Source organism: Melozone crissalis, unplaced genomic scaffold (assembly GCF_028551555.1).
Source record: "Melozone crissalis strain CALT ecotype California unplaced genomic scaffold, PUWL_Pcris_2 ptg000088l_1, whole genome shotgun sequence".
NCBI classification, from domain to species: domain Eukaryota; kingdom Metazoa; phylum Chordata; class Aves; order Passeriformes; family Passerellidae; genus Melozone; species Melozone crissalis.
This window is the reverse complement of record NW_026535865.1, coordinates 2,431,337-2,456,359: the sequence shown is the minus strand read 5'-3', so window position 1 is coordinate 2,456,359 and position 25,023 is coordinate 2,431,337. Positions and strand designations below refer to the sequence as shown.

At 54.2% G+C, this 25,023-nt stretch overlaps 1 protein-coding gene across 2 annotated transcripts in view; it reads left to right on the top strand.

The window, feature by feature from the left end:
* LINGO3 (leucine rich repeat and Ig domain containing 3) overlaps positions 1-22,779 on the top strand; it is a 30,621-nt gene extending 7,842 nt beyond the window's left edge. For both annotated transcript variants that reach the window (XM_054290951.1, XM_054290953.1), the window contains exons 2-3: positions 6,939-7,042; positions 20,031-22,779. In XM_054290951.1, coding sequence (XP_054146926.1) covers positions 20,064-21,872 — 1,809 coding nt within the window. In that variant the 5' untranslated portion in view covers positions 6,939-7,042; positions 20,031-20,063 and the 3' untranslated portion in view covers positions 21,873-22,779. The remainder of the gene's footprint in view (positions 1-6,938; positions 7,043-20,030) is intronic.
* The last annotated feature ends 2,244 nt before the right edge of the window (positions 22,780-25,023 follow it).

Here is a 25,023-nt window from a genome sequence, read left to right as displayed (position 1 = left end):
CATGGCACAGGATGTTCCCAGAGAGTTGAGTGGGAACTGGGGGGACTTTGGGGTGCTGGGGACACTCCTGCTCCTGCCAGGGAGGTGCTGAAGTGTCACAGTTGGGACAGCCATGATACACAGAGTATCATGAAACAACTTCAGAAGGGTTCAACTCATAGAGAATAACATCACATCACTTCAGAGGGCTGCAAGCATCTGCCTGCAGGAGCAACAGGGGGAGGGTAGCATGGTGGGAATGGACAGAGACGGGAGATCTCTGCAGCCAGGTCAGGAACTTGGGGTTATTGCAAAGGGCCTGGGTGCAGGGCCCTGCTGGGAGCTGCAGCCACAGCTCAGAGCAAGCCCGAGAGGAGAGAGGGGGAGAGAGGATGAGAGGGTGAGAGAGTAAAAGCCTAAGAGAGTAAAAGGGGTAAGAGAATAGAAAAGTAAGAGGGTAAAGTTCTCGTTACAATACAATAAATAATCTTCTGTGTTGAATATTATGATTCTCACTAACCAGTCTAGTACAAGATACAAATCCTACAGCATTTCCATACAGCCTATAAGAATCATTACATTACCATACTGTGTTACATTTTAAACCCTAAAAACTCCTCTTTGGGCCCCTTCTACGTAGCTGGCAGGGTCTGCTTGGACCCTTGGAGCTGTCTGCAAGCAGAGGGTGTTGTTCCATCAAAAGGGGATCACCTTCAGCTGTGTGAGAGAAAAACAAGCAGGATGGGACTGCATGGGCTGGGGCTGGAATTGGACAATTAACTGCAATATGGAAATGGAGCAGAACTGATCAAAGTGACAGACCCTGTGATCAGGTGTCCATTTTGTGACCATTTTGGTTCACCTTGGGTGCAGCCCTGGCTGGGCTCTTGTGCTGCCCAAGGTGGATCCATTGAGGCCTTTTAATAAATCCCTGCTTTATTCTGTAACTCTGTGCAATCTCTGTTCTAGCTCAGCCTTCACAAGGCATCAGAAGAGTTGAAGGAATCATTTCCAGTCCCTTCTCAGTGGTGCAGCCATAGGAGCAATCCATGAGGGTGTTTGATGCTTTTGGCCTCTTTTTCCAGAGGGTCACCCAGGCTGACCTTCCCCGTGCTCAGGACAGCTGGACACCAACCCTTCAATGTTGGCACAAGGAGCTATTTTGTGTTTTTCCATTTAAATCTCATTTGAAGGGAAGTCCATCTGCTTCCCTCTGTGCTGCCAGAGGAAAAAAGGGCTTTTCTTGGGTCAGTTTTCCACAGGGAGACCCAGGAGAGGCAGCGTGACCCAGGACTTGTGCCTGGTGGGGAGCTGGGGCAGGGCCCCTGTAATTGAACACTAATTAGGGATAGAAAAGGAGCAGAACCCTGCAACTGCAAATGGAAGGTGGAGCGACATAAATGAGAGAGAAACTGTGACCTTTTTCCATAAGCAGGAATATTAACCAAGTGCGACTAATGGAGTGGTGAGGAAATCATTCTGCCTTCATTAGTCCTTATTGCAGGGCCTGATGAGGAGTGGGAGTGTTGGGCTGCTCCAGGGAAGGGCAGTGGGTGATGCCAACAGGGTGATGCCAACATCCCTGCCAGCCATGCCCAGTGCTCTGGAAGTCATTCCAGGAGTCATTGTGGAGGTTGGACCCTCCAGCCCAGCCAGGACTGCACCCAAAATGAACCAAAACGGTCACAAAATGGACAGCAGGTCACAGGGTCTCTCACTTTGATCAGTTCTGCTCTATTTGCATATTGGAGTTCATTGTTCAATTCCAGCTCTAGCCCATGCAGTCCCATCCTGCTTGTTTTTCTCTCTTCAGCCCCCGTTGTTATTCTGGAGTTGTTGTGGAGGTTGGACTCTCCAGCCCAGCCAGGGCTGCACCTAAAATGAACCAAAATGGTCATAAAAATGGACACCTGGTCACGGGGTCTCTCACTGTTCTAAGTTCTGCTCCATTTGCATATTGCAGTTAATTGTCTAATTATAGCTTTAGCTTATGAAGTCCCATCCTTCTTGTTTTTCTCTCTTCATCCCACGGTGTTTGTGCTCTTGGGCTGAGATTTGGATCATTTGTCCTTGGTCCCCAGCTGGAGCAGGAATTGTTTTGTCTCCCTGCTCTGTGCACAGAGCTCACCATCCCCTTGTGTGAAGCCCAGACCCACACACTAAAGCAGCACAGAATCTGAAAAACAGAAAAGCTCAAACCTGAGCCATCATTTCCTGAGGGAAAACGAATTTCAGGGTCTTGCCTCGTCCCTTCAGGGTCACTTTTACATCAAGCACCAGCCTTGTGGCAAAGCAGTTTGGCACCACTGCCTTCCCCGCCTTGCTCAGCCTGCAGCATCTGGAAACCTCTGGAAATCCAGGTCCAGGTTGTTGCTGTTGCAGTGACAAATTGGGGCTGTGATCTGTTGGGTCAGGCTCATCCATCATCAGACAAAGCTGTTGGGGTTTTGGGGTTTTTGGGGTTTCTTTCCATGCCCTGAGGGTCTCTCTGGCTCAGGCTGTGGCTGCCCCGGAGTCCATGCTGGGCAGAGCTGTCCCTGTCCCTGTCCTCATACAGGGATCACTCCATGGCCTGGGGACTGTCCCTGCTGCCTCAGTCCTGGCTCAGCTCTCTCCACCTCAGTGGCTTTACCAAGACTCCTAAGAAACAAATCTTTTTTCCCTCTGTTTCATTTTTAATAGCTCTGCTTCATTTCTCCCTCCATTTCTCTCCCTGGGATCATTTCTGGCTGTGCCCCCAAAGCTGGGAGATGCTGTGTCCCTGTTGTGCTGCTGTGGAGATGAATTCTTCCTCCTTCCTTGAGCATTTTCCAAATTTTCCCATTTACTTTTGCAGAAAGAAACTCTTTGGGGGGCTGTCACTGAGAAAGGATTTCAAATGAGCAGCCTGTGACACCTCCCTATGGTAATGTGTCATTTTTGTTGTTGATATTTCAGTAACTAAAGGTCAGCTGGAAGCTCGGCTGGCTGGGCAATCTGACATTAATTACACTAATGAGCAAAAGTCTCTGGCTTAATGCTCCTGAATACCGGGGCTGTGTGACACTGGGGCACTCTCAGGTGTCCTGACATCCATGGAATGGTCAAATCCCAGAAGATCCTGAGCTGGATCCCTCAGGGATCATCAGTGCAGCCCCATCCCTGCACAGCCACCCCAACACCCCCACCCTGAGCACCCCTGAGAGCTCCTGGATGTGGCACTGGGTGCCAGGGTTCAGTTGAGGGGTTGGGGCTGGGTTGGACTTGATGATCTTGGGGGTCTCTTCCAACCCAGTGATTCTGTGAATTCTGTGACTCTGTGAATTCTGTGATTCTGGAATTCTGTGAATTCTGTGTCCAAACACTCCTGGAGCTCTGGCAGCCTTGGCACCATTCCCTGGGCAGCCTGGGCAGTGCCCAGCAGCCTCGGGGGGCAGAACCTTGCCCTGAGCTCCATGCCAAGGCCTGGCACAGCTGCAGCCCTTGCTGGGCTCCTGTCCCTGTGCCAGAGCAGAGCTCAGCCCCTGCCCCTGTGCCTGCCCTGGGGAGGAGCTGCAGCCCCCGAGGAGCCTCCCCTCAGTCTCCTGGGCTGCAGCTGAACCAGCCAAGTGCCCTCAGCTGCTCCTCAGCCCTTGCCCAGCTCCGTGTCCCTCCTCTGGGCACTCTCCAACAGCTCTGGGTCCTTCTGATCTCGTGGTGCCCAAAGTGCCCCCAGCACTGGAGCTGAGGCTGCCCCAGGGCAGAGCAGAGTGGGACAATCCCTCCCTGGGCCTGGTGCCCCCAGCACAGGGTGGCCCTTGGGGCTGCCACGACCCAGCAGTGACTCAGATCCAGCTTGCACTGACCAGGACCCCCAGGCCCTTTCTGCAGTGCTCTGAGATGAGCCAGATCTGCTGTGATGCCTGGAACAGTTGCTGAGCACATCCCAAGGGATGCTCCTGCCTTAGAAGAGCTCAGCTTGGGCACCTTGGTCTGGTTCTCTGGCTGTCTGCTGATTTCCAGGACATCTGGGTCCTGTTTGGCTTTGGGATTTGCTGCTGCATTTCTTTTTTCAGGGGAATCCCCTGTGCAGAACTAGAAGCTCCTTGATGGAGAAGCAGGTCCTGTGTGGTACCCAGGGAGAGGAGAATCCTCTCCTGGCTCCTCCATTAAGTATCTCAGAAAAGAGGTTAAAAAATCCAAGTTTTAGGTAAAAAAACCACAAAGCACAGGAGCAGAAGGTGACAACAACCCTGGTGGCACAAACCTACAGAGGGCCAGGGGGCTGTGCTGGTGTCACCGCAAGGGACTGAAGGAGGTTTAGGCACTTCACCCACGTGCTGGTGGGTCCCGTTTCACAAGGATTAAAATGTATTTGCAGACAAAACCCCCGGAGGTAACCTGAGACAGAGGTTGCTACGTGACCCAAGAGCTGCCAAAAACAAATGCCAAGAGCATCAGCTCATTCCCAGGGCCGGGAATGAAGGACTCACCTGACAAAACCAAGCTCAGGTGATCTCTAAATGAGCTTAAATTCCACATTCCCCATGCTCAGGCAGGATGGGAGTGAAAAAACTTCTCAGGGAGGGCAGGGGAGGCTGCTCAGGGCCAGGAGCTGAGCACGTTTGGCCTGACTGCACTTTGCTTTCTGCAGTAAATACACGATTGTGTCCAGCCTGCTGGAATTGGATTGAAATTTTACCTTTTCCATGGCCATGGGGAGCAGCAGCTGGGCTGGTGTGGTTGGGGTTTACCCTTGGGTGGTGCTGGTTCTGTGGGAGCCTCCTCCATCCCTGCTGGAGTATTTCAGTGTGTGAGTCCCACACATGGTGCTGCAAGAGAACCAAACCCGCTTCCCTCCCAGTTATCCCATCTCCCAGGACTGGAGCAGCCCCAGGATCCACAGCAGATCTGTGGGCATCATCCCTCAAATTTCTGTTGCTGTGAGAGGTTTAGGGCTGTTCCTTTATTGGGGCGTGTCCCTGACTGATTTCCATGCAGTTCCAAACAAAAGCATTTGTTCCAGAACATGAGTTTCAAATCCCACATGGGATTTGCATCCCTGCCACCCAGGGACTGGCTGGGGTGAAGGGCTCAGTGGATGGATCCCACTGACACTGGGATCTTCTGGGAGCTGGGAATGTGTGTTCCTGCTGTTATAGGGGGAATTCTGGGTGCCTCATGCAGAGCAGGAAGGGAAGGTGGTGTGGCACAGGGAATGAGCTGGGATTGCCAGACACTGGTGCAGGTCCTGCAGCCTCACAGCCTAGGCGTGACCAGGAGTGTGGAACCCTCAGCCCTGTCCCTGCTGAGCCCAAACCTGCAGGTTTGGAGGGAATCCCTCTGACTTTGGGGCAGTGCTGCTTTCCTGGAGGAATTTTAGCTTTTCCAGGAGCTGGGCACTGTCAGTTCTCTGGGAACCCCAAAAAGGAGGATTTACCCATCCACCAGCAGCATGTGGACACCACTGGGATCTGCAGAAGCACACAGAGAGTTTCATCCCCATGGCATTCCTGGCTCCAGGATGTGCCAGGGTGTGATTCCTATGCCTCAGGGGTGTGATCCCTGTGTCCCCAAGGGTGATCCTTGTCCCAGGGGTATGATCCCTGTGCCATGGAGGTGATCCCTGTGTCCCCAGAGGTATGATCCCTGTGTCCCAGTAATGTCATCCCTGTGTCCCAGGCTGTGAACCCTGTGTCCCCAGGGCCAGCTCCTCATTCCCCTGCCGTTCCCCAGCAAATCCCTGCCCTGGAAAGCTCCTTTGCCAAAGGCTCCCCAAGCCTCTCCCAGCGGGAATTAACCCCCTGGCTGCTGCTGCCCACCCAAACGCCACCTCCCCTCACTGAGTGAGGTCTGCCGCAGGCTCAGAGCAGCTGCTGAGCTGCAGCAGCAGCGTGGGTGTGCTGAGAGACCCGAGCCGGGGACATTTGAGGGCTGTTAAGCAGGATTTCCACACAAAAGGAGCTATTTAAATTCCCTCTTCCTTTGCAACAGGCAAATTAAACTTCATCCAGAGAGCTCCAAGCAATTCGGTAAAACCACAGCGAGTCATTTGTTCAGCATCTGCTGCATCGGTGCTGGGAGCATCTCCCGACCCCCCCAAGTCCCCAAAAATGCCCGGGAGGGGGGGACACGGGGCTGGGGGTCCGGCCAGTGGCACTTCTGCGTCCACGTTTGGGTGAAATCTCCCCAGATTCGGGGCCTCCTGGGCTGTGGGCACCCCCTGGGAGGGTTCAGTGCCCTCCTGCAGATTCCCCAAGGGCAGTGCTGGGTCTTCCTTGCTCCACCCGGAGCTGCACAGGCAGGGCTGGGCTTGGATGCTTCCCTGGTGAGGAGAGGATCCTTCAGGGCACAAAGTGTGATATAATTTTATATTTATAAAATTATATTTATATTTATAAAATTATGTTTATATTTATGCTAATTTTATTATATATAAATATTGTCTATTTCTAATAGTATACATTCGAAATATACAATATTTATATGCTATAAAATATACATATTATAAATTATACATATATATTTAATAATGTTAATTAATATTATACTTTATAATCTTTATGAATATATATTTTATATTGTACTATGTGAATATAATATAATGTAATGTAAAGTAATATAATATAATATAATATAATATAATATAATATAATATAATATATAACATAATATAACATAATATAACATAACATAACATAACATAGCATAACATAATACTTATTTTATATATAATATATATTTAATATATTATGAAATATTATAAATATATGCTATTTTATATAAAATATTATAGATAATATTTATATATTTACAGATAAAACCAGGCAAGCTGCAATGGTCAGGTCACACATGTGGCTGGAGCAGCTCTGGGGATGCTCCCCCTCTCTGGGTAGTGCCTGGGTGCCACATCCCTGGCCTTTGGAGGAGTTTATTTGGGATTTCTGTGGCAGACATGGGGGAAGGTGACTGACAGTTCTCTCCTTGTGCTTTCTGTGCAGAGGAGCCCAGGCTGGCTGTGCTGGACCCTTCACCATGTGAACATCCCCAGGCCCCAATGCCTCAGCAGAGCCCCATGTCGGAGCAGCCCTGCACCTGCAGAACGGTGAGAACTCCCTGGGCTCCACTGGGACTGGGGGTTGTGCACTGGGACACCCAAAATCCAGCTCATTTTGACCTCGTGGGCACCCTTGCTTGGTGGCATTGGCCCCCTCCTTGTCCCCTGTGACCATGTTCACAGGGGTTCTTGGATGAGGGAAGAGATGAGGATTTGACTCCATGTTTCAGAAAACTTGATTTATTATTTTATGACATATATTACATTAAAACTATACTAAAAGAATAGAAGAAAGGATTTCATCAGAAGGCTGGCTAAGAATAGAAAAAAATCAGAAAGATTGAATAACAAAAGCTTCTGTCTTGGACAGAGTCTGAGCCAGCTGACTGTGATTGGCCATTAATTAGAAACAACCACATGAGACCAATCACAGATCCACCTGTTGCATTCCACAGCAGCAGATAATCATTGTTTACATTCTGTTGCTGAGGCCTCTCAGCTTCTCAGGAGGAAAAATCCTAAGGAAAGGATTTTCCATAAAAGATGTCTGTGACAGTCCCCAGCTCCTTGTGCAGCAGGAGCACTCAGCTGGACATGGAGCAGTGAGGAGATGTCCAGCCTGTTGTGACCACCCCAAAACGAGCCAGAAGAAGCTCAGGCAGAGCTGTGGTGTGAAAATCTGGGGTGCTGAACTCAGGTATTTGCTCAGAGTTGGTGGCAGGCAGCAGTGGGACCCCAGCCTTGGTCACTGTTGGACCCTCAGCCTTGGCCATGCCAGGATCCCTGTGCAGCAGTGGTTTGGGGTTTGGATAGATTTCCTGGGGTTTGGGAGTTCATCAGCTCAGAGAGGAGCTCTGCAGGCTTTGCCCCTGCTCTGCTGTCCAGATGCCAGGTAGGGACTGAAGCCACATGTCCCCTTTCCCTTCCCCCATGGAGATTTCTGGTTTTTGGGATCCTCTTGTGGCTGCACATGGGAAGGAGCTGAGCTGCTCTCCTGGTGCCCCAGCTGATGCCTTCCAGCCGCAGATCTGGGACTGACGCCAGCATGTCTCGCTCCAAATGTCGCCACTGCCACATCAGTGTCACCCTCCAGCTCAGGGGGGTTTGGGAGTGGCACAGCTGAACCCCCCTGGGCTCTGCTGGGCCCCTCTGGGATCTGGGGTGGGTCCCCCTGTCCCCTTCCCTCTCCGGGATGATCCCAGGGGTTGGTCCTGTTCCCACCTTGTGTGACAGGGCTGGGTTGGGATGTCAGGAGCTCTTTCACCCCTGTCATGGATTGGGATGTCAGGGCTTGTTTCCCCGCTGTCATGGGTTGAGATTTCAGATGTTTCATCCTTGGCATGGGTTGGGATTTCAAGAGCCCTTTCACCCCTGTCATGGGTTGGGATGTCAAGAGCCCTTGGAGACCTTTCCACCCCTGGCATGGGTTGAGATTTCAGGAACTGTTTCACCCCTGTCATGGATTGGGATGTCAGGAGCTGTTTCACCCCTGTTGTGGCATTTTGCTGGGTTGGGATGTCGGGAGCCCTTTCACCCCTGTCATGTGTTGGGATGTCGGGAGCCCTTTCACCCCTATGGGTTGGGATGTCAGGAGCTGTTTCACCCCTGTCATGGTTTGGGATATCAGGGGTTCTTTCACCCCTATCATGGGTTGGGATTTCAGGAGCTGTTTCACCCCTGTCCTGGCATTTTGCTCTCTCTGCTCCCATGATCATAATTGGGATGGCAATAAAATCTCCAGTGAAGCAGCAGCTGCAGACAGATCTTAACAAATGCTCTCAGCCCTGGAGTGATGCTGAGCAGCGCTGGGAGGGGGAGGGAAATCTGTCACTCTGTGCTGCTCCTGGCTGGAATTCCCACTCCCAGCAGGGTTTCCAGCAAACTGGGGGCTCCACCTCTGCCCCCTTTCCCCCCCTGTCCCTGCAGGGCTCTGAGCTGGGTTCTGCAGAGCTGAGCAGCCCTGCTGGGACCAGGCTGCTCTCCAGCCACAGCTGCCTGTCCCTGCAGCTGTCCGTCAGTCTGGCCTGTCAGTCTGCTCCTCTGCCCACATGTCCAGCAGTCCAGAGGGATTAAAGCCTCTGGAATGATGGATCCCCCTGCTGAGGTGCAGAGATTGGCTGGGAGCAGCCAGAGCTCCCTCTCCAGAGGGCAGCTGGCCTTGCTGGGCACCCCTGCTGTGGATGAAGGCTCCCATGGGGTGTGACAGTGTTCACAGGGGTTCTTGGATGAGGGAAGAGATGAGGCTCTGACTCCATGTTTCAGAAGGCTGATTTATTATTTTATGATTTATATTACATTAAAACTATACTAAAACAATAGAAGAAAGGATTTCATCAGAAGGCTGGCTAAGAATAGAATAGCAAAGAATGATGACAAAGGTTTGTGGCTCAGCTCTCTGTCTGAGCCAGCTGGGCTGTGATTGGCCATTAATTAGAAACAACCACATGAGACCAATCACAGATGCACCTGTTGCATTCCACAGCAGCAGATAATCATTGTTTACATTTTGTTCCTGAGGCCTCTGAGCGTCTTAGGAGGAAAAATCCTAAGGAAAGGATTTTTCATAAAAGATGTCTGTGACAGTGGGGCTGAGCCCTCGTGAGCAGGGTCCTCCCTGTGGGTCAAGGCTGCAAAAAGCCTTTGTTTTATCCAGGAGCTCAGAGAGAAGCTGGGACTGCCCCGACCAGTATCACCACAGCTCAGGTGAGGGATTAGGAGGCGATTTTGCCATCAAAGGTCCAGCACTGGCAGCCAGTGACAGCAGTCAGGGTGTGATTTATGTGCCACTCCTCCCCAGGGGTTCAGGCCAGCCTTACTGAAGTGCTGAGCTTAATGAAGGAGCTGATCTAACGAGGGGAGCTGATCTAATGAGGGCTGGCATGGCTGGGCTGGACAAATGAGGTCATGTGCTGGGGCAAAGCCCCTGGGAGGCAGCTGGGACTGAAATCACTGAGAAATCACTGCCCAGCAGCAGGGCAGGGCTCTCTTGGCACTGAAATCATTGGGAAATCTCTGTCCAGCAGCAGGGCAGGGCTCTCTGGGCACTGAAATCACTGGGAAATCACTGCCCAGCAGCAGGGCAGGGCTCTCTGGGCACTGAAATCACTGAGAAATCACTGTCCAGCAGCAGGGCAGGGATCTCCTGGGCACTGAAATCACTGTCCAGCAGCTCTGCTGGGCACTGAAATCACTGGGAAATCACTGTCCAACAGCAGGGCAAGGCTCTGCTGGCACTGAAATCACTGTCCAGGAGCAGGTCAGGGCTCTGCTGGCACTGAAATCACTGTCCAGCAGCAGGGCAGGGATCTGCTGGGCACCTCTGGGCAGATTGGGACCAGTGCTGGCACTGGGGGTGGCTGCACGTCATCATCCCAGCTCTGCACGCCCCCGAGCAGCATCATCATCATCATCGTCATCCATCAGCGCTCTGAAAGGTGCCTAATTACAGCCTCTGCTTTCCTGTTCCCTTATTCATCCTCCTGCCCCAGCACCTCCTTTGTCACCCAGCTGCAGGGCTGGAGCTGCCTGGGCTGGAGCAGTGAAGGCACAGGGTCCCTTCCTATGATGAGGTCTCACGTCCTCCCTGCTGCTCAGAGCCCCTGTGGGTGATTTGTCCCCCCCAGCAGGAGGGGACACCCCCAGAGGTGTCCCCACCACACCCTGGGGATGTCCTGCCTGTCCTGCCTGGTCATTCCCTCTGTCCCCTCCCGTGTGGCTTTAGCCATGCTGTAGTGCTCTCAGTTTGCTCCCAGGCTGTGTTTTGGTGCAGAAGGTGAGGGATGAGCTCAGGAGGGAGGCAGGAGGAGGAGGCAGCTGCAGAGGAAGGAGCAAATTCCCCTCTCTCGTTTAATGCTCTGTATTTGTGTCTCTGTGGGGGCAGGAGCCCTCGCCAGGAGCGTGACTCTGCTTTCCTGTGCCTGTGGCTGTGCCTGGCTGTCACATCTGTGCTGCTGGGGCTCTTGTGGGGTCATGATTTGTACATCCAGCAGCAACAAATCTCATGTGGACCCTGCAGCTGAGGTGCCAGGACTTGCCAGGGGTTTGGGTTCCTTGTCCTTGCTGGGGATAAACCTGAGACCAGGCCAGCCTTGGCCACAGGTTGGTTTGGATGGGCACCTTTGGGCTTGGATGGACCTTTGTCCTCTCCCCCAGCTTTGGTGGGAGAGGACAAAGCTGGGTTTGCAGTGGGAGTCTCCTGGGCTGTCACCTTGCTGTTGGCTGGGTCAGTGCTCAGGGACAAGGACACCATGGGGCTGTGGCCAGCACCCAGTCCTGGTGACAGACTGGGATGGGACAACACTAGGAAGTCCTGCACCGTGGGCTGTCACCCTGCAGTTGCCTCCCAGCCCCTCCTTATCCTGCCCCTGATGTTAATGAGCTTCTGCAAATTAAAAGTTCTCACTTGAACCCTCCAAAAATGAGCCCTTGCTGTCCATGCAGGGACCAGAGCTAGTGCATGGAGTTCAGCTCCAGGGTTCTTGGTGGCATCAGTGGCAGCTGGGTGCTCTGGGATGCAGCTGAAGAGGGGGAGTCAAGCTCAGCCTCTGCTCCTGCAGGTTCTGAGGCTGTTGAGATCCAGGTCAGGTTCACTCTCAGCCCCCATTTCCCAGCAGCAGTCAAGATTCAGCTCTGACTGAGGTTCAGTCAACCCAGCTTGAGTGGAAACGAGCCCAGCACCCACCTGCCCTGCCCCCCTCCCCTACTTTTAGAAGAGTTATCCACTTTGGTAGAGAAATAGAGATGCTCATGGAATATTAAACACCTCCCTAAAGCCCCTGTTGCTGATGAGTGGCTGCTGCTCCTCATTGCCTGGTGCAGGCAGTGACCTTTCAGAAATGTTGTACGTCGTGGTCGTCTCTAAATGTCTCCTCTCCTGGGAGCATCTTGTGGAGATAGAGATTCAGACATGATGTCTGTCAAGAAGAAAAGCAGATTGTGGCCAATCTGGGGCTGCCTGTGCAGTGTTGCCTGGGCCACGTGCTCGGGAATCATAAGGTTGGCTCTAAAAATAAGTGGTGGCTCCTTTCGGGTCGTCTCCTTGGTGCCGTGGCTCATCAGGGAATCCTCGGTGCTGGGAGTTCCCACGTGGGAGAGGAGTGGAGAGTCCTGTGGCTGCTGAGGACTCAGGATGGGATCCTGGGGTGGGAAGACACCGTGGAGGCACCAGGGAAGGAAGGGCAGGTCCTGCCTCCCCTTGGAGCTGCTCCAGCGCCGCTCGGCCGCCCCGAGACCTGGGGCTGCTGAGCAGGAGGAGAGGCAGCAGCTGCCACTCACCAAAATAACTCCCTTCTCTGGAAGCTTTTCATGTTCTTCAGCCGTCCCTGAAGTCACCCTTGGGGTGAAGACACCCTGGCTCCTGCACAGGCAGCTCCTGCCATGCTCCCCTCCCCATTCCTGTGCCTTGCCAGCAACATCTGCTCTGCCTGAGCAGCCTTGAGAGGGACACAAGGAGGGTGACATCACCAGCACGGCCACCACAGGGATGTTGGGGATGTTCTGAGGAAGCTTTTCATGTTCTCCATCCACCCCTGAAGTCACCCCTGGGGACGTTCTGTGGTGACCCAGCCTGGCTCCTGCACAGGCAGCTCCTTCCACACCCCCTCTCCATTCCTGTGCCTTGCCAGCAACATCTGCTCTGCCTGAGCAGCCTTGAGAGGGACACCAGGGTGACATCCCCACAGGGCTGTAGGGCCTTCTGTGGAAGCTTTTCATGCTTTTCATGTTCTCCAGCCACCCCTGAAGTCACATTTGGAGACATTCTGTGGTGACCAAGCTAACCCCTGGCTCCTGCACAGGCAGCTCCTTCCACACCCCCTCTCCATTCCTGTGCCTTGCCGGCAACATCTGCTCTGCCTGAGCAGCCTTGAGAGGGACACCAGGGTGACATCACCACAGGGCTGTTGGGGATGGCCACTGGGCCACCTGGTGGCCTGAGGAGTCTCAAGGTGTTCGCTGTTGGGGAAGATGAAACAGGAAAGCCTTATAAATATGATTGTCTGACAAAAGATTTTGAGAATATAGAAGCTATAAGCGAGATTGAAATGAAAGCAAGCTTTGAGATCCCTTAGTTACTGAACAACTGGAAAACAATGGTGTGGCTGGCTGAAGGTAATCCCCTTTTGATGGAACAACACCCTCTGCTTGCAGACAGGCCCAAGGGTCAGAGCAGACCCTACTAGCTCAGCAGAAGAGGCCCAAAGATGAGTTTTTAGGGTTTAAAATGTAACACAGTAATGGTAATATAATGATTCTTTAGGGTGTATGTAAGTGCTATAGGATTTGTATATTGTACTAGATTGGTTAGTGAGAATTAGAATATTCAACACAGAAGAAAATTTATTGTATTGTAATGAGAACCTCACTCTCTTACCCATTTTGCTCTCTTATCCCTCTATGCTCTTACCCTTTTACCCTCTTATTCTCTTTCCCTCTCATCCTCTCTCCCCCTCTCTTCTCTCGGGCCTGCTCTGAGCTGTGGCTGCAGCTCCCAGCAGGGCCCTGCACCCAGGCCCTTTGCAATAAACCCCAAATTCCACAACCAGAAGAAGATTTATTGTATTGTAACAGGAACCTCCTCCTCTTTTACTCTCTCTTTACCCTCTTTGCTCTTCCTCACACTCTCATCTCTTTACCACGCTCTTGCCTTCTCTCTCTTTACCCCTCTCTCCTCTCAGTCCTGCTCTGAGCTGTGGCTGCAGCTCCCAGCAGGGCCCTGCACCCAGGCCCTTTGCAATAAACCTCAAGTTCCAAGACCAGAAGAAGATTTATTGTATTATAACGGGAACCTCACCCTCTGATCCTCTCTTTTACTCTCTCATTCTCTCTTTACCACTCTCTTTATCTCCCTCTCTTGGGCCTGCTCCGAGCTGTGGCTGGCAGCTCCCAGCAGGGCCCTGCACCCAGGCCCTTTGCAATAAACCCCAAGTTCCACAACCTGGCTGCAGAGATCTCTCATCTCCGTCCATCCCCACCATCCTACCCTGACACTCCCAGAGTTCCCCAGGTCCTGTGGGGTGGGAGATGCTCTGTAGGGCCCTGCTGGGTGCCCTCAGTGCCCACCCAGCCATTGCTTCTCCCTCTGCTCCTCCAGCCCAGCCCAGCCCAGCCCAGCCCAGCCCTGACCCAGAAAAATGTGCTGAGAGCCTCAGAGCCAGTAGAATTTGTTTCCCAGCCAGCCCCTGATAGGATTAGGAATAACTCTCTCCTGGATAATTCTCCATTAGGTCTGGTGATTGATTTCCTTCCTTTTTACCCTCAGCTCTGTCCTGCTCTCCCCGTTTCAGCTGGATTATTTATTCTCATGCTTGGCTTGCTAATTGCCTGATCACCAGAGCTGAGGCTTGGGCACATCCCTGGCCTCCTTTGACCCTCCAGTTTCTGCCTCTCTGTTTCTGTCTCAGCTCTGATTTAATCCCCTCCACGCCCCAGCATAAGCCAGGATCTTTCTGGTGCCCTGTGCAGAGGGAGAAGCCTGCTGGTATCACCCCAGGAGCCAGGGAAGGTTTGAGGGAAGCTCCTGAATCTCCTCCCCATCATCCCTATCCCCTCCATCCTCCCATGTCTTTTCTGGGGTTTTTCCAAGCTCAGTGTGGCTCCAAACCCACTGACTTTGCAGACTCGAGGTTAGGGCTAAAATAAAGCTGCAGGAGCTTTTGGTTTGTTTTTGGAGGGTGGCACAGGCCACCTTTGGTCCTCATTTCAGTTCCCCTGGGAACTGTGCTGTGCTCTGAGCTGCAGCAACAGCTGGAAAAACACAGTTGGATTCCCTGGGTTCACATTTAGGCATCAAACTGGGTCCTGCCAGCTCTGAACGATGCCAGGACACCCCCAGGGGATCCCCTAGGGCCACCATCAGTGTGGGTGGTGTCACCAGTGAAGCTCAGCATGGAGTAGACCGCAGGGATTCTCATTTTTTGCCATTTCAGCCTAAAATCATACAGGGGAAGGGTGTTTTTGGAAGGTGTGACTGAGGGCTCAGGGTTTTCCAGCAGGGAAGAAGGAGCAGACATCTGGATGGGCTTTGGCACAAGGCTGGGGCCTGGAGGAGCTCTGTCCTGGGGCAGCTCTGGCTGCAGTTTTCCTTTCCTCATGGACTTGGAGCCAGGGAATTGTTGGCATCAGCACCCAGTTCACATTTGGGCATCAAACTGGGCCCTGCCAGCTCTGAACGATGCCAGGACACCCCCAAGGGATCCCCAGCAGCCCCTGGTGTGGGTGGTGTCACCATCAGTGTGGGTGGTGTCATCAGTGAAGCTCAGCACGGAGCAGACCCCAGGGATTCTCATTTTTTGCCATTTCAGCCTAAAATCATACAGGAGGAAGGGTGTTTTTTGGAAGGTGTGACTGAGGGCTCCAGCAGCAATCTCAGTGAGCTGGGGAGCACCACAGGGGTGTTTGGACACTCCATCCAACCCCATGCAGGGGCTGAGCAGAGTGACAGAGTCTGTGAGGATGCTGGCACAGCCCAGCAGGGTTGGCATTGCCTCCCCTGGCACGGAGCTGGGCTGGGGACAGCAGCCAGGCAGCAGAGCAGGGATGGCGTGGGGACACTCAGCTGCCAGGCTGGGCTGGGGACAGCAGCCAAGGGAGCAGGGATGGCATGGGGACACTCAGCTGCCAGCCTGGGCACTGCTCGGGGTGTTCCCAACAGCACTTGGCTGCTGCTGGTGTTTGTAGGAGCCCTCTCCTGTCTCGTGCCCAGTTTGGGACATGCTGGCACTGGCACAAGGTGCTGGCAGCTCCCTGTGTGACAGAGCACTGGGGTTATCGCCCTGTCGGTGTTTTCAGGGTGGGCATCCCACAGTCACGTTCTGCTCCATTGCTCCATCCCTGCTTTGGGGTCTTCATCCTCTCCTGGGGTTCCCTGCATCCCTGGAGAGATGCAGCAGCATCCCCTGGCTGCCCCTGGCCCCTCTCCATGGGCCTGGAGCAGCAGCAGTGGGGTGCTGGAAGGAGAAGAGCTCAGCAGGAGCATTTTACATCCTGCACATCAAGGGAAGGATAAAACCAGACCTTGCTCTGACTGAGGTGTTTGTGCTCATGTGATGTCTGAGCAGGGGAACCTGGAAGTGACAACCTGGGCTGATTTTTTGGTCTTTATTCACAAAAAGGGAGAAATAATGGCAGCTGAGGAGCAGTTGCTCTTGGAGGAGCTGGCAGGGCCAAGCTTGTGCCAGAGGAGCAGGAGCTGTTTGAAGGGAACAAAATCCCACCTGCATGGAATCCAGAATGGTTTGGGATGGAAGGGACCTTAAAAACCATCTCATCCCACCCCCTGCCATGGCAGGGACCCCTTCCAGTATCCCAGGGTGCTCCAAGCCCTGTCCAGCCTGGCCTTGGGCACTGCCAGGGATCCAGGGGCAGCCACAGCTGCTCTGGGGAGCCCCAAGCCAGGGTGGTTGGAGAGCAGCAATTCCTCTGTGCTGCTGGTGCCTGGGACAAAACAAGCACAGTGGTCACAAATCCTGGTGGGGAAGTGGGGAATGAGGCAGGGAAAGCTCCAGGGGCTCACAAAATTGACAAATTGTCCAAAATTGCTCTGCTCTGCTTCCCCCATCGCAGCCCCTCAGCCCTGGGCTTTGCTGGCTCTGTCCCCAGCGCTGCACGCAGCAAGCTTGTTATTTTTAAAAACAAATTAAATGAGGAGAAGAGCCTCTATCTAGGCCTTGCTCTGGATCTTAATTGCCCTGGCTCCCCAGGGGCCGGGCGAGCCCGGAAAGCGCCTCACAATCACCGTAATGAGCTATTAATAACCAGCCCGGCTCTGCCCGGCACCGAGAGGGTCCCGCTGGCCCTGCAGGGACACCGCGGCTCTGCAGCTCCTCTGCGGGCTGTGCTGGGGCCGGCAGGGACCCAGGCAGAGCCAGCCTTGCTCCAGAGCCCAGATGTGCAGGGAATGGCTCACCCAGATGTGGGGTTTGCTGTGGGGGCAGTGGAGCATCCAGGGCTGGGGCTGGGGGCAGCGGGGCTGGGTGTAAAGAGGGAGGGTGAGCCCAGGGCTGGGTCAGGAGAAGGAAGGTGAACCCAGGGCAGGGTGTGGGCAGGGAAGGTGAGCCCAGGGCTGGGAAGCAGCAGGGTTGGCTGATGCTCTGGGTCAGGAGAGGGAAGCTGAGCCCAGGGCTGGGGGCAGCAGAGGTGGTTCTGGATAGGGAAGGTGAGCCCAGGGCTGTGGCTCCCGCTCTCCATCTGCCAGGGAAAACAACTCCAGAGGGGCTGGAGCTTTTCTGAGAGGATCAGGTGGCCGGAGTAGGAAGCAAAAGTGGAGTTGGGTTACTCCAGGCTCATCCATAATGAACACGGGGCAGAGCCTCAGGCAGGGAGGGGAAGGGCTGGATCCCCCCCGGGGCTGGCGGGGAGACACCATTAAAGGGACTCCAGGGCACATTTATTTAATGTAGAGACTGAATAGGATGGATAAGCATCACAATAAATGGGGAGAGGTTTGTCCTGTGGGTTTGCAGATCGTGACTGGGGCATCCTTCCCATGCAGAGCCTTCACAAAGGGGCTCTCCTGGAAGGCAGAGGCTGCCAGGCAGCTCCAGTGTCCAGGTAGCATTTGGGGACCTCCACTCCCCAAAAGGGGTTTGGGGCAAGGAGTGAAGCTGAGCAGTGCTGGAGAGAGGGGAGAAAGGGGTAGGGGCAGCAGTGGGGTTGGTGGTCCCACCCCCCTGTCCCCCAGCTGCATCCACAATCCTGTGGTTGTGTGAAATGGTGACACTTCCCTTCAAACCAAGAGGTTTGATTTGTTGGAAGAAAAAGGGAAATGTGGGAAAATTAACACACACAAAATAAAAGGAAAAGGTGTCAGAGAATCAGAATAGAATTGGTGAGGTTGGAAATCCCTCAAAGATCAAGTACAGTCCCAGCACTGCCAAGGACACCGTTGTCCCTCAGTGCCACATCCCCATGTCTGTAAAAGATCACAGAACCCTGGAATATCCTGAGCTGGAAGGAGCCCTCAGGGATCATCAGTGCAGCCTCTGGCCCTGCACAGACACCCCCACCCTGAGCATCCCTCAGAACATTGTCCAAACACTCCTTGAAGATCATCTCCCATCCTTCCAAAATTGCACTTGAGCAATGGGTTTAATCCCAGGGATTGCTCGTCTGGGATAAAGGGATCAGGACAGAAATCTCCCATGGAGATGTCATCCTTCCCTGAGCCCTGAGCACACAGAGTCAATAAGAGCCCCCTGAGACTGTCCCATGTGCCACCAGCCTGTGGGGACAGGAGGGTGACACCATTAGTGTCCTTTACCAGCACAGAGGGCATGAGGAGCAGGAGATGCTGGGCTGGGCCAGCTCCTGCTGTCCCTGCTCCACCAGTGTCACCTCTCTGGGGGATCTGGGGTCCCCATCACTCTGCTTCTGTCCCCCTCTAAGCCAAGCAGCAGCCACCTCAAAATGGGCCTTTTGGGGACCTTTTGGGCATTGAGGACCTGCAGTGGCACCAAGGTGGGGACACTGCAGCCACACCTCGATGGCCTTGAGCAGCCACAGATGTCACATTGTCCCCTTCCCTCACCCCACATTCTGCTGGGCTCCCACAGACAGCTTTGGGAGGGACAGAAGGGAGTGTGAGAGGGGCTCCCTGGGGGCCAGAAGGGCTGGAACCCTCAGGGAGCACCCCCCAGTTTGTCCCAGTGCTGTGGGATGATGGCACAAAGCCACCCATGCCGGAGGGGTCAGTGCCCCACTCCCTGCACCTCCCCAGGGCTGGCTCTGCTCTTGGCACCCCCAATATTCTCATGCAAGGTGCAAGGTTCAAAAACACCCAACCGAGCAACTCTGCCGCTTAATTAGGTTAATGACCGTGCTTCATTAAGGAAAGGAGTTTGCAGCGGTGTTTCCAGGCAGATTTGGGGCACGGATGGAGACGGGGAGAGGGAAAGGGGAAGCAAAGAAAAGGGAAAGCGGCAGCCAAATGCTAATCCCTGGAAAGGAAAGGAAGGGAAAGGAGGGCAGGCGGGGCACGGCACCGCGGGGTCGGTGTTAATCCCTGCTCGGCAAAGATTGAGCCTGGGGCCGCCTTAATCTGGGATCCGAGAGATCCAAGAGGGTAGGACCGGGATGGGGATGGGGCAGGGATGGGGACGGGGATGGGGATGGGACAGGGATGGGGATGGGGATGGGGACAGGGGACTGGGCTCTACATGTGGCATTGAGCATCCCCTGTCCTACAGGACCCCCCTCCAAGCTGGGGGGCCTCGGATAATTTGTGCCACTGAATGAGACCTCACACCAGGAGCAGAGGGAATGGGGCATCCCAGCTGTGTCAACAGAGAGAATTGAGGTATCCCAGCTGTGTCACCAGAGCGAATGAGGCATCTTTCCTCTGTCACCAGAGAGAATGGGACATCTCAGCTGTGTCTCCAGAGGGAATGGGGCATGACAGCTGTGTCAGCAGAGAGAATTGGAACATCCCAGGGGTCAAAATCAAACCCGCAGGTGCTCTGGGCTGCGTGCCAGGGTCTCCAAGCCCCCCCAGCGGGGTCCTCGGCAACTCTGGACACCCGGAGGGATGCACTGAGTTCCGACAGGCACCAAGGGCCAGATAAGCTCAGGCACGTCCTGTCTGCAGTATTGGTAATTATTCCAATAGGGTACTGTCGCAGACATCTTTTATGAAAAATCGTTTCCGTAGGATTTTTCCTCCTGAGAAGCTGAGAGGCCTCAGCAACAGAATGTAAACAATGATTATCTGCTGCTGTGGAATGCAACAGGTGCATCTGTGATTGGCCCATGTTGGATGTTCGTAATTAATGGCCAATCACAGCTCAGCTGGCTCGGACAGAGAGCCGAGCCACAAACCTTTGTCATCATTCTTTGCTATTCTATTCTTAGCCAGCCTTCTGATGAAACCTTTTCTTCTATTCTTTTAGTATAGTTTTAATGTAATATATATCATAAAATAATAAATCAAGCCTTCTGAAACATGGAGTCAGATCCTCGTCCCTTCCCTCATCCAAGAACCCCTGTGAACACTGTCACAGGGTATGACCTTGTCCCCGCTGACTCTGCTCTCTCTCTGTCACAGGCACATGGCAGCGCGGCAGTGAGCCCCTAGACCATGCCCCACACCATGAGATGGTGGCTCCCGCTGCTGGCCCTGCTGCTGCTGTCCCCGCGGGTGGGCGCGTGCCCCGCGCGCTGCGAGTGCGCGCCGCAGCTGCGCTCGGTGCTGTGCCACCGCCGCCGCCTCACCGCCATCCCCGAGGGCATCCCCAGCGAGACTCGCGTGCTGGAGCTCAACAAGAACCGCATCCGCTGCCTCAACCCCGGCGACCTGGCACCCTACCCGCTGCTGGAGGAGCTGGATTTCAGCGAGAACATCATCTCCAATGTGGAGCCCGGCGCCTTCAGCAACCTGTTCAACCTGCAGACGCTGCGGCTGCGGGGGAACCAGCTCAAGCTCATCCCCCCGGGGGTCTTCACCAAGCTGACCAACCTGACCCTGCTGGACATCAGCGAGAACAAGCTGGTCATCCTGCTGGACTACATGTTCCAGGACCTGCGCAACCTGAAGAGCCTGGAGGTGGGTGACAATGACCTGGTGTACATCTCCCAGCGCGCCTTCTCGGGGCTGCTGGGCCTGGAGCAGCTGACCATTGAGAAGTGCAACCTGACCTCCATCTCGGCCGAGTCGCTGTCCTACCTCCAGAACCTGGAGGTGCTGCGGCTCCGGCACCTCAGCATCTCTGCACTGGAGGACCAGAACTTCAAGAAGCTCTACAACCTCCTGCAGCTGGAGATTGACAACTGGCCACTGCTGGAGGAGGTGTCCCCCACCAGCTTCCAGGGCCTGAACCTCACCTCGCTCTCCATCACCTACACCAACATCACAGCCGTGCCCGCCGCTGCCTTGAGGAACTTGGTGTACCTGCGGTACCTTAACCTGTCCTACAACCCCATTAGCACTGTGCTGAAGGGCTCCTTCAAAGACCTCATCCGGCTCCAGGAGCTCCACATCGTGGGCGCTCTCCTGGTGTCCGTGGAGCCGCAGGCTTTCTCCGGCCTGAGACAGATCCGGCTGCTCAACCTCTCCAGCAACTTCCTGTCCACGCTGGAGGAGAGCACCTTCCACTCGGTCAACACACTGGAGACGCTGCGGGTGGACAGGAACCCCCTGGCCTGTGACTGCCGGCTGCTCTGGATCCTGCAGCGGCGCAAGACGCTCAACTTCGATGGGCAGCAGCCCATGTGCTCCTCACCGCCCGAAATCCAGGGCAATGCCCTGCGCGACTTCCCGGACTCGGTGCTCTTTGAGTACTTCACCTGCCAGAAGCCCAAGATCCGTGATCGGAAGCTGCAGCACGTGACGGCGCGGGAGGGACAGTCTGTGTCCTTCCTGTGCCGCGCCGACGGCGAGCCCGACCCCTCCATCGCCTGGGTGTCGCCCCAGCACCGCATGATCACCACCCGCAGCACGGGCCGGGCCACGGTGCTGCCCGGGGGCACCCTGGAGATCCGTTTTGCCCAGGTGCAGGACAGTGGCACCTACATCTGCATCGCCAGCAACGCAGGTGGCAATGACACCTATTTCGCCACGCTGACGGTCAAGGGGCGCCTGGCCGACGGCGCCCACCTCGCCAACCGGACTTTGTACCTCAGCGACTTCAACGACACCTTCCACAACAACACCCAGGTCTTCTTGAAGTTCACCTTGGACCTCAAGACCATCCTGGTCTCCACGGCCATGGGCTGCATCACCTTCCTGGGCGTGGTGCTCTTCTGCTTCCTTCTGCTCTTCGTCTGGAGCCGCGGCCGGGGGCAGCACAAGAACAACTTCTCCGTGGAATATTCCTTCCGCAAGGTGGATGGTCCCACCACCACCACCGGCCAGGGAGGGGCCAGGAAGTTCAACATGAAGATGATCTGAGCCTCTTCCCAGAGGAGAACCATTTTCTGCAGCCCAGCCCCGGGCTGGGAGGGCTGGGAGGGCTGTGGGAGCACCGGCCGTGTCCCAGAGCTGGCAGAGTGACATTGCTGTGCTGGGACATGGCTGGAGACAGAGGTGCCACAAGCCAGCAGGGTCAGAACCGTGGGGACCTCAGGGTCGGGGAGAGATGACCCCAATGTCCCAGCCCTGTGGAGAGCCCTCGGGGCTCAGGGGCTGTCCCAGGGGCTCCTGATGTAGCGAGGTTTTTGCTACCAACTATGCATTTCTTGAGCCAAAAGATCAGCAGTGTTTGGGCCTGGGAGAAAAATGCTTCCTGTTTTCCCCCCACCCTTTCCCTTTTTTTGTAAGGGACTCTTCAGAAAACTTTCCTGGTAGTTGTTTGTGGTTCTTTTCTTGTTGTTGGTGGGGGTTTTGGTCCGATGTTTTTTTTTTAATGAATTTCCAAGAGAAATGTCTTCCGGGGCGATGTGGGACTGGGGAGGTTGTGCCAAGCTTGGGGGTCCCCCAGCCCCTTGGCAAAGACAGACCCCCCAATCCCGGGCACAGATGTGCCTTGAGAGCTTTTCATCCATGGATTTAAGATCCAGCATCTGCCAATGTGGGTGCCCGGGGACACTTCTGCACAAGCAATAATAACCCTCCAGGGCCAGGCTCTGAGGAGGTGTCAGCAAGAGAAAAAAAAGAAAAAAAGGCAAAATGAGGCCAAGATCATTAAAATCAGGAAGAGCAACGCCAGGGTGATGCAAGGCCCCCCCTCATCTCTGCATACACCCAATGGGGGGATTGGGATTCCTATGGGTTCAAAAGGCACTTTCAGGTTAATTTTTTTGGAGTTGCGAAGTCAAAGTCAGCAGGAGAGCAGGACCTGGCTCATCCTGTGCAGGCAGGCCCAGGAAAGAAGAGGAGAGAAATGCTGGGAAGGAGTCCAGGAGAACATTCTGGCTGACACCTCCATCCCAGATCCTGCACCCTCCGACGCTGAGGACCATGGGTCGATGTCCCTGGGGCTGCTCCTGCTGCCACAGGGGTCGTTCCTGCCTTCCCATCCCACCCCTTCCCAGGCTATGCCCTGGCTCTGCCTCAGGGTGTGGATTTTTGTGTAAGGGAGAAGGAATAAGCTGGAACAGAAGAGCCTGGGTGTGACCTGGAGGATCCAGGGACTTCATTGCTTCCTCCTCCTCTTCCTCCTCCCACATGCACCCTGGGGGTTGCTGCAGGCCCCATTTCTGTCCCCATTCCTGCAGGGATATTCCCCACCTGGATGTCCCTTCTCCAGCCAGTGATGGTCAGGCTGGAAGCTGCAGGGAGCAGCTGCCCATTCCTTGTTGGGCACCGGAGGATCTGAGGGGTTGGGAGCTTTGTGGGGCACAAGTGGCTGCTCAGAACATCCCCCCAGCCCTGTTCTGCTGCCACAGGGTTTCCCCATCCATCCATCATCCATCCATCCATCCATCCATCCATCCATCCATCCATCCATCCATCCATCCATATCCATCCCTCCCTGCCGTGGGTCGGTCTGTCCCCGTGGCCCCTCATGCCCAGTGCCCCTTGCCCCCAGCCGTGCATGCCGTGTACTCCCAGGGTCCTGTTTGGTGTCTGGGGTTTTTTTTATCCTTGGGGAGGGGGGTGGGAGGGCAGGGAGGGGGTCGGGCATGGACCCTCACAGTGGGAGCAAAGGGCAGTGCAGACCTGGCACAGTTTTCTATGTAACGAGCATGTCAGATGTATTTGTGAGCAAAACAAAAAAAAAAAAAAAAAAAAAAAAAAGGGAAAAAAGGGACTTGTGTGGCTCATTTGGGTTTTTCTCCCCCTTTTATTCCCCATGTGCCTCAATAAGAACAGGCAAAATCAGTGGGCAGAGCCTGAGCAGGAGCTGGCAAGGGCAGGAGAACCAGAATTCACAGCTCTGAGCTCTCCAGACCTGCTGCAAGCTGGGAAGCCCCTGGAATTCCAGCAGACTTTCTCCCTTTCCTGGGCTCTGCTGGGATTTGCAGCCCCTGAGTCCATCCCCACCATCAGTCCCACAAACACCACATAAACAATGTGAAACCACCTCCCAGAGGGTACCAAAGTCTATATTAATAACTAATAAATGATTAATGCACGTGTGCTAACGGACTGCTGCTGCTATTAATCGATTATTAATTATTAATGCAGTGTTTAGGAGGATGTGCCAAAAGTGGAGGGTGCAAAGGCAGCACCTTGAGTCCTGCTGCAGGAAAATTGGGATTTGAGGGGGTTAAAAGGAGTCACATCCACCCCAGAGTGCACACAGGGAGCCAAGTTCCTTGGATGGGGCTGGAAAATCGGGCACCTTCCAGGGGAAACTGAGGCACATTGGGGCACAGGGGCCAGTGGGGAAGAGGAGGTGGTTGTTCCTCCTCAGAGTGACCCTTCCAGTGCCCTCCCCATCCCCTGATCCCCAGGGCACAGCCTTTCCCCCCCAAGGCCACCCTTGCCCTTGGCACAGCTGGCACTGCTGTCCCCACCACGAGCTCAGCCAGTCCAGGGTCCCCTTGCCCAAAGAGAAAGAGAAGCTGGAAAAGAAGTTATGGAAATGGTGTCTTGGAGCATCCAGGTGTTCCAAGAGATCAGAGAAAGTCCCAAGTGCTGCCTGGAAAGATCAGACTCAAAATGGGTGTTCTCATGGACCAGATCATTCCAACTGTGGTCCCTCTATATATTAACATCATTTTGCTTGGAAATTCTGAACAGGAGCACATCCACACTAAAATACAGATATTTTAAACCATCTCATTCACTGATTTTCAGGTAAAAACATCATTATTTTAACCAGTTACCCTTTGGAGAAGCCACATCCTGTGAGCTGCACCTGCCATGGGGTAGTGTTATGTTTGCACCAGTTTTATGTTTGAGGGGCCACCTGTCCTTGTGTCCCCCTCAAAGGGGGCAATGCCCCTCCCCAAACCCTCACCGTGTCCCTTTGCCAGGCTCGGTGCCCACCCTGTCCCCTGCCTGCCCCAGCTCTGCCAGCACAGCCTGGGCTGGCACTGGGAGCAAAGGAATATTGTAAATCAAAGGTGACTCTGACGAAGGGGAGAGAATGATAAGGGGATTCTGTGGATATCCGAAGGTTAATTAATAACTTTATTATTGTAATTACTTTATT